The sequence below is a fragment of the Lissotriton vulgaris genome, chromosome 12 (genome assembly GCF_964263255.1).
Source record: "Lissotriton vulgaris chromosome 12, aLisVul1.2, whole genome shotgun sequence".
In the NCBI taxonomy this organism is placed as follows: Eukaryota; Metazoa; Chordata; class Amphibia; order Caudata; family Salamandridae; genus Lissotriton; species Lissotriton vulgaris.
Genome location: NC_141700.1, coordinates 251,744,412 through 251,753,923, shown reverse-complemented (window position 1 = coordinate 251,753,923; position 9,512 = coordinate 251,744,412). Strand labels below are relative to the sequence as shown.

The 9,512-nt window shown below is 44.5% G+C and overlaps 1 protein-coding gene across 4 annotated transcripts in view; it reads left to right on the top strand.

The window, feature by feature from the left end:
- Positions 1–6,806: 6,806 nt before the first annotated feature.
- LOC147673885 (uncharacterized) overlaps positions 6,807–9,512 on the top strand; it is a 110,344-nt gene continuing 107,638 nt past the window's right edge. Inside the window, exon 1 of one of the 4 annotated variants that reach the window (XM_086947767.1) lies at positions 6,807–7,723. In XM_086947767.1, the coding sequence (XP_086803893.1) occupies positions 7,697–7,723 (27 nt within the window). In that variant the 5' untranslated portion in view covers positions 6,807–7,696. The remainder of the gene's footprint in view (positions 7,724–9,512) is intronic. The other 3 variants (XM_086947769.1, XM_086947768.1, XM_086947770.1) reach the window with 3 other exon arrangements.

Genomic DNA, 9,512 nt, shown 5'->3' with positions numbered 1-9,512 from the left:
TCCTCAAACTGGACCCTAAACTTGCAGAACTTTCCGCTTCTGAGTCTGGGGCTGCAGCGCAGGGTTTGCTGTTCGGTCAGCCTTTTTTGAAGGAGCTGACGCAATTTGTGAGTACCTTTAGTGGCATTGATAAAGCTCAGGCCTCACTAAAACGGGCCATGCGCCCGGTTTTCAGCAGGGCCGGACGAAACAGGGGACGCTCGTCCGGCCGTGGTCAACAACCACCCAACCAGAAAGGGTATCAGTCCCACTGAGGGAATCAGCAGGATTCCGGCTACGCCCAACGCTCCAACTTCTATCCTTCCAGAAAGGGCCGTGGCCAATACAAGAAAGGACGTTCCGGAGGCACCTCCGGCGGATATCATGATTCCGCCACTTCAGGTGAGCTTAATTCCTGCATGCAGTGTTGTTCTGGGGGGCTGGATACGTCATTTCCTAGACAATTGGCACTTGATCTCCAGCGATGCATGGGTGCTGGAGACGGTTCAGGGGTACAAAATCGAGTTTTATCAACCCCAAAGTCAGTCCCATCCTCCTTTTTCCCTTTGTTTTTCAAAACGAAATCAATAGTTCATCACAGAGGAACTCAAGTCACTGGTCTCGAAAGGGGCGATTGTGCCGACCGTACGTCATCCGAAGGGGTTTGTCAGCACAGTCTTTCTTGTGGAAAAGAAGGGAGGAGGTGCGAGGTTAGTACTCAATTTGAAGGACTTCAACGGGGGAGTGGTCTATCGCCACTTCAAGATGGAGGAGAATCCATCTGTTGAGGGATGTTCTGCGGGAACGGGATTGGATGGTTCATCTGGATCTCAAGGACGCTTACCTGTCTGTTCCAATTTTCCGTCCTCATCGCCGGTTCCTTCAGTTTCAGTGGCTGGGGACTTGGTACCAGTATCAGGTTCTGCCCTTCGGTTTTTCGTCAGCACCTTGGTGCTTCACGAAACTGTTGAAGCCGGTTGTGGAATTGTTTCGCAGTCGGGGGGTACGCTTGATCATTTATTTGGACGACATCCTCCTTCTGGCGGATTGTCCGGTCAAACTGATGTCTCATCTGGAGTGGACCATCGAGCTTCTCCAATCCCTCGGATTTTTAGTGAATGCTCCCAAATCTGTGCTACTTACCACTCAGGTGATCGATTTCTTGGGGTTCAGGATCAACTCCCTCACATGTCAACTTCTTTTGACCAACCAGAAGATTCGGTACATCAAACTGGAATTGACTTCCGTTATCTCGAGTCAGACTGTGTCATTGAGATCGTTAGCACGAGTTGTCGGTCTCTTAGCTTCTTCTCTGCAGGCGATCTTTCCGGCTCCGCTGCATTACAGAGCGTTGCAGCGTCTGAAGATTCGTCATCTTCAAAAAGGTCTCCGTTATTCGGATCAGGCTCCTCTCTCAGAGGAAGTGAAATCGGAGATGCAGTGGTGGTTGGATCATATGGAGGCTTGGAACGGACGAGCCCTCTTCGGATCCACGTCGGAAGTAGTGATCGAATCGGATGCCAGTCGTTGGGGCTGGGGGGCCCGCTGCGGTCCGATCTCGACGGGAGGCCGCTGGTCTCCCCAGGAACTCTCGCTCCACATCAACTGTTTGGAGCTGCTGGCGGGTTCCTTCGCGATCCGGTGCCTTTCACCTCTCCAGTCCAACTGCTGCATACTTCTCCGGATGGACAATATGTCAGCAGTTCGGTACATAAACAAACTGGGGGGGGACTCGGTCGAAATTGCTGGCCGAGATTGCCAAGGAGTTTTGGCATTATTGTCTGCAACACAGGATCACGGTTATTGCGGAATATCTTCCTGGATGCCTCAATCTAGTTGCGGATTGGAACTCCAGGTATCTGAAGGACTTCAGCGACTGGAGGCTCCATCCTCGTGTGTTCCGCCAACTCATTCGGGCTTGGAGCCCTTGTCAGATCGACCTCTTTGCACCCCGCCTCAACTCTCAACTCCCGCAATTCTTCAGCTGGAGACCGGATCCGGAGGCTCTGGCCACGGATGCTTTTCTTCAGCCGTGGCCGAGGTCCCTGTGTTATGCGTTTCCTCCATTTATGATGATCCCCAGGGTTCTGGCTTACACAAAACGCTACCAGACGGAGTTGATTCTGATTGCTCCTCTGTGGAGGGCTTAGTCGTGGTTCCCAGTTCTCCTGGAAATGGCTTGTGCACTTCCATTCAGTCTTCCTCAGAAGTGGAATCTCCTGCTCGATCCGCTTCAGAATCCGCATCACCTGATTCGGTCAGGCTCTCTCCTTCTTCTGGCGTGGCGGATTTCGGGGAACGTTGGGTGGCCCCAGGCCTTTCTGCAGACGCTGCCAAATTCATCAGCAACGCCTGGGCCCCTGGTACTCACAAACGTTACAGAGGTTCTTGGAAACGTTGGAGTGATTAGTTTGTTCAACGGCAAGTAGATCCAACATCGGCTGATGTCTCTTTAATGGTCAATTTTTTGGCGTCTTTATCTTCTTCTGGTTTGGCGTATCGCACGGTGAACAATTTCCGTTCCGCTATTTCTGCGGGCCACCTTCAGGTGGACGGTAAACCGATCGGGGAGCATCCTTTAGTGGCAAAGGTTCTCAAAGGTATTTGCCTTGCAACCCCGCCCCGTCCCAAATATGTTTCATTGTGGGACGTGTCTATTGTTTTGCGGTTTTTGGAGGCTTGGCCGCTCAATTCTTTATTGTCCCGAAAGCAACTGTCGGCCAAACTTACTATGTTGCTGTGTTTGGTTTCATGCAAACGAGTGTCAGATGTCCTTGCCTTAGATCTAGCTGGGCGTAGCTTTACCCCTGAGGGCGTCACGTTTCGGCTCTCCAGGCGTACCAAGACTAATATCACGTTTATTTCTTACCCGTCTTTTCCTGCGCATCCCAAACTGTGTGTTGTTCAGTGCCTTAAGGATTATGAGGTAAGTACATCTCTTTTTCGATCTGATATGCAAGGTCAATTATTGATTGCGTTGCAAAAGCCCTTTCGCCCCATTACCCCCGCTACGTTGGCTAGATGAGTACGGTGGCTCATGGCGGAAACTGGCATTGATGTGTCTGTGTTTGGGGCTCATTCTGCACGAGGTGCCATGGCCTCTAAAGCTTTCTCCTTAGGAGTTTCATTGTTTGATATTATGAAGGCCGCTGATTGGTCATCTGATTCTGTTTTCAAGTCTTTTTACTTTAAGCCTATTGATAATGTTGCTTCTGTGGTGGTGAATAAGCTTTAAACAAGCATAATCGGAGCCTCCTGTCCTGCAATAGAATTCAAAATTTGCAAACATTCGTGACAAGAATTTTCAATTCTATTAAGGACGAGGAGGCGAGGATTATCGCACCCATTGTATGTACATTATTCTTACTGATAAATGTTCAGGAATTGATTCATGTTCAAATGTTACCATTGATTTGTTTTTCTACCCACCCTTCTTTGACATGTTCTTGTGTATACTGGACGTGTATTACGGCTCTGTGTCTCTTTTCAGGATCTGATCCCAAGTGAAGTCTCTGCAGTACGGCGTGGATGTTCCTGCCTTCTTCTTTGACGATTGTGTTTCCTGTTTTCCTTCGGCCGTTGCAGTGCTGAACTTTCCTTCTTTGCCCTGGACTGGGGTTTGCTGTTTTTTACATTGACTTTTACTGTACTGTTTCCTGGTATCTTGGATTATCTTCTCACCAAAGAAAGAGGAAGTGGGATTGTCATCATGGCTATTTATAGTACAGACTCTATGGTTATGACGCAAGTGTTTCTGGGTATTGTAGTTTTTACATGGCTGCTGGGCATTTCTAAATAAAGAAATGAGACTAGCATAATCCTCGCCTCCTCGTCCTTAATAGAATTGAAAATTCTTGTCACGAATGTTTGCAAATTTAGAATTATCATCTCCACACCAGGTAAGAGCATTTATGTGCCTGAGTGTGTGGTAGTAGACTGGAAATTGGGTGAATGCTTTTTCACTCGTTTCTCATTCTAATATTAGGTAACTATCAGATGGATTGGAGTCATGTTCTTGTGAGGCTTACTTAGAAACCAGCCCCTTTACCACGGGTAAGAGGTCTCCGAATTAGTCACCTCAGAAATTGACTTACTGTGCAATATGTGTATTTACTGGGTTTCTCAACCCTCTTTTTTCAGAAAGTCATGACAGCAACTTATTGCCCTTCTGAGCTTATTAAAGCTTTCTATCTTAAACCATCCTGACAGCCAGTACCCTCCCCACTATAGAGTAAGCTCTATTTTTAAAAGAGCTGGTGACATTGAGTATGTACCCCGAGTACCCGTATTTATTTTAAATATTCCACATTTCTCATCCCCACAGTGCCCAGCTGGGCCCTATGTGAGTACCCTCTTTTCTTTTTCACCTCCACAAGGTGCACACCACGTTATCTGACAGTCATCCCCAGGTATGATTACCGATTGACAATCTACCTTTTTGAGGCAATTCTCTAGTTTTCACCATCATACCCCATTACTGAAGCCTTGGTTATTATTATTTTTTAGGTGCCCCTTCATTGCTAAGTCCTGATGAGACCCCATTTGTCAAGTGGGTGGAAACGTCATCAACTAAGTGAAGCAAACCATTTTGTCACCTACTATTATTGTATTAGTAGGCTGCGAGCACTCATTATGTAGTGATTTAATGGTCGCTTTTTCACATTTTTGATGAAACCTTGTTTTTATGTCACAATAAGTCACAACCTTGAAATATAGGTTTCACAATCACTTGGGACATGATGCACTGGATTTAAAATAATGTGTTTACATTATATAAAGCAACAGATTTTCATACCAAATTCGTGCTATATGCCTTTTCTCTTTCCAAAACCTCCTTGCCTTCAATTATTGTGATTGTGCTAATATGTATTAAGTAACTTTGACTGATTGTCCACAGGAACCGTTGTTTTCTGTTAAACTGTAAAGTACTCTGGTTCCGTGTGAGTAGGGTGTCCCTTGTTTTTTCACAAATGACTTGTAGAGAAAAATCACAGAGCAGACGTGAGGAAGGCTTAAACAGTTTTCTAGTCTTGCTACTGCCCTGTGTGTGATCCTTACTGCAGTGCTGGAATTGGAAAAACTTTACTCCGGGAACCCATAAATTGGGGGTCAAAGTGTGACAACAAAAAGGGGGTAGGGTCATAAGAGGCAGACTCATAGAAAGCAGTCCGACAGTCAACTTGTATTTTTTTTAAATAACTCTGTCACAATGATATTGGCAGCAAAGAGAAACATGACAGTAAATCTGTTGTGGCTTAACTGGTTAAAAAGGCTGCTTTTTAAAATATCTTATGGGTTGAAGGCCCGTGCTGCAGAGATCTTCCCGTGCCCTGTAAATCTCAGGGAATAATAATAATGGTAAAATAACTATTGTGATTAATGCAGGTTAATGGAGAGGTCAGTGTTTTGCCTAGTCATAGTTTTGACTCAAAGTAGCAGATGGTTGAAGTGTCTCCTGCAAAGTGCATTGTGTAACATGCAGGTGACAGATTTTCATTTTAAGTGGATAGGTAAGTGGGTTACGGCTTTTTACACATAAGTCCAACAATTTTGTTACTTGCAGCTCATAAACTGCAATCCTTATAATCTAGCACAGAGACCTATGATGGACGAAGTGTGACACCAAAGCTTGTAACTATCATTCCGGTCCACTGGAATTAAGTGATGTAGCAGTTGCATGGTTTTATGCATAGTTATGGATTCACCGCATTTGCCCCATAATTCATCAACTGTTACCAAATATGCAGATTTCAACAAAAAAAATATTTCAAGCTCAAACAGATGAAAGGTAACTGAAAAGCACAGTGATATGTTGCCACACAAAGGCAGTCCTTTAGTCAACTTTGTGTTGCTTATTTCTTTATTAGGAGGTCAAAGTGATTGGTACTAATGAGGTCAAACATTTGCCTAGATAGTGTTAACATACGTACATATTCCAAGATAATGAGGTAACAATAGCACAAAATGCCACATATTTCGCATTTTCTTGGAGCATAATTTGCCTTTTCTTGCTGCATAATTCAGTCAACTCTGCCGAATATGCTCTGCCCTGCTGCATAAATCCAGTGGCCCCACTATCACTGTATTATGTAACACATCCTGCACATTGATTTATACACTTGTATAATAATGCTCAAAACCTTTTAGAGAACATCAGGCCAACGAATGTTGTTTTATTCGATTTTTTTGTGCTTTGACACTTTTATAACAATTTTAATGAATTGAATCAAATAAAGTAATACTATTGCCACTTATATAATATTATTGGCAATGTATAATGTGTGCATATGACCGAAGGCATTCCGACACACTACACTGGGAGGAGTTAGAAGCACTGTAAAATAAATATATTAAACAAATTGTGGCATTTAAATTGTATAATGTAAATACTTGCACAGATGGATAACGCTGACTTTCGAGTGCATTCCAATCCGAACAGCTTGCTTCCAAATCATAGTTTCTCTTAAGAACTTGTGAGGCATAACAAGCTGGGTCCCTCGTTTCCCATCTATTCATCTGGCAGCTAGGTGATAAACTCGAAAGAGCTCTCATTCAGGATGCGATTCTAAGAAAAAGGCGATAAATAGCCCTTTAAAATAAATTAAACTTTTGGTTGCTGCTTGGAATGGAAAGCAGACAACGTGCAGGCGCTGCTGAATGCGTCCCAGTGTTATATCATTCTTACCATTATGGAGCCTTGCAAACTGCGCGACCGAACTTCAATACCCAGAAGGGAGTGCGGGGTTGCTCCGGTGAATGCGGAAGTAAGAGGCGGTCTAGGAAAATGACCTGTTTACGTAAATAGCTTCCTAATTATAATCCCTAAAAGGAACTAAGGAAGGAGGAACTAAGAAAGGAGGGTTAGAGATAGACAGGGCATTGAGAGGCAGTGACCTAGAGGGGAGAGAGCCGGGGAGAGACTGACAGCGACAGGAAGGGCTGAGAGAAGAGAGGGCAAGGTGGAAGAATTAGATGAAAGACACAGGAGATGGGCGTGGAGTGCTGGGGAGGGAGGGCGAAGAGAAGGCAGACTAGAAAAGAGTGGCAGAGGTTAAAGGAGCAACACGGGCAAGCGTAATAATTGAAAAGTGATTGACAGGATAATGCGAACACTCTGAGGACTAACGGTAGAAACTTAACGGTGGAGCACTGGCGGGGGGAATACGAGCAGGCATGGCAGCGGGCCAGGAAGAGACAGGATCTGTCAAAGAGGAATAGAGACGCACCGACTCCAGTTCCTTGGACTCATCAGTGACAGCAAGAGAAACTGTGAGACTAACAGCAAGAGTGACAGTCGAGGCTCAGCAGTGCAAACATGTCAAGAATTGTAATTCGAAAGTGGCCGAAAGATATAAGGTGCGAATAATAAGAGTGCCTGTGAATTTACATCGAGAAAATAGTGACAGTGACCTAGTGTCAGTGACTAGAGAGCGAGAACGTTCCTGGCTGTGCTGAGAGAGCGAAAAGGGGGAGATACATATAGTTAGGGGTGCGAGTAAATGAAAGGAGTAGATTTGGAAGAGAGGGAGATCTGTATTGGAAGGGACACAACAGCAATAGTCTAAGATGGAGAAATGACAACTTCCCCTCAGACTTGGACAAAGAGATCGTGAGGTATTGAAAGGCAGACTGGGACGGGCAATGATGGTTCACTGGTGACTGCTGCCCCCTGGCAGGGCGCGGGGAGAGACTTGCCACAGAGCCAGAGTGGCGAAACATGGAGGCACCCGAACTACCCCTGGAGGTAAGATTTGCCTATGACCAGAGTGTGGGTAGTAACTGCATGTAAATGTAATTTTCAAAAATGTTATTACATCCTGTTAAATTTTTGTACTTTGTTAATTTCTAAGCACTACCTGATTTGTCAGGTTAGAGAACTTAGGCGTTAAGGTTATTTGGCCTGGATCCCCTTATTTAGGCAAGTGTACAAAAGGGGATTCAGTATCAGACCTGGCAATTTAACCACCAGATCACAGTTCACCTTATACAGCGATTATAACTAGGACAGCTACCTCACTCTGTCACCAAAGGCACTATTTGCACTCTTGGCCTTTCATGTGACAATCTGATGTATTCTGAGTGTTGCCTTGGTTCACATCTTTCAACGGATTAGATAACCACACCTGGTAGAAAGGATTTATAGGTTAAAATCCCTGGACTAGAGAATGTCTGTGATGAGGTGGGCAACCTAATTATAATCTGCTACAAGAGCGATTGAAAATATGGAGTCCGCCCTTTCTCCTCGGAGCCAGTGTAATGATGCCAGTGGTGTTGCGGATCATAGGATATGCGGAGGCTTTTAGGAGGGCTCAGGGCTGAATTTAGCTAGGGTGGCACCTGGTGCAAATGTCTTTGTTTGCGCCTCCCAAGGGCTTCCTTCTCAATGGATTACTTCACTACCATCTTCCACCAGTGCCCCTACTCTCTCCACAACCTTCTCTGACATGTATTTCATTAGTTTTATAGTGCTACTCATTTCAGTGTAGGGTGTCGGAGCACTTAACGTCACACAAATATACAGAGACAATGCAATCAATCATAGATGTGTAAATCAATGTACAGGAAATGTTACATTGTATTGTAATTGCATTTATATAGCGCTTACTACCCCTGACGAGGCGTCAAAGAGCTTTTTCGGCGAGTAGCACGCTACTCCGGGACCCATAGAGGATAATTGTTGAATTAGTATAGTGAAACATGCGAGTACATTTTAAGTGGTGGATAAGTTAGTCAGTTATTTGGATTTGGAATGATAGCAGAAGGATAGAGGAGGACAAAGGTTTGTATTTATATAGCGCTTGTTGACGTATGCTATTCAGGAAGCCTACAAAGGATTAGTGGATAAGACAAGATCACTACAAGGTGTAGGAGTCACATCATCCATACTGGTAGGTAGTATATTTTAAGAGTTCTTGGGTTGCAGAAACGCTAATTCAGGATTTAAAATGTAACGGCTTTACTAATAAGAATTCATTTTTACCCAAAGGAAGTCTTTTCAGCACGAAAGAGATAATGAAAGACAGGGGGAAAAGATAAGGTTCGAAATCTATGCCATGCAGCTCCTTGATGACAGGTCATAGCTTGCTGTGCTATGTTAGGATTGTAACTTAAAGACTTGCAAGTAACAAAAGAATCTCTATGACGAAAGCAGTAACACACTGAGTTATCTACATAAAATACAATTCTATGATATATATGGTAACCGTGCTTTGCAGAAGGCATATTAACCCTCTGCACTCCTTGATGATGTGTCAAAACTGCCACTAGACGAAACTGATCTTTCTCCAGCAGGTACATTAATCACCAGAGTTATCTTGAAATTTTTATTCTTGCCTGAAAATAGCTGGACACATAAGTGACTCTCCAGCAGGTGCTTTTAAACTCCTAAAACATTTCAAAACATAGTATCCCCCGAGCCCATTGCAATGGCACCGTTTGCGCCGCCCTAAAGATGGCCCTGGCTTTCAGCACCTCTTCTTTCTCTCTTCCATGGAGGGAAAGGGAACCTGACGGCACAGTGAGATAAGTATACA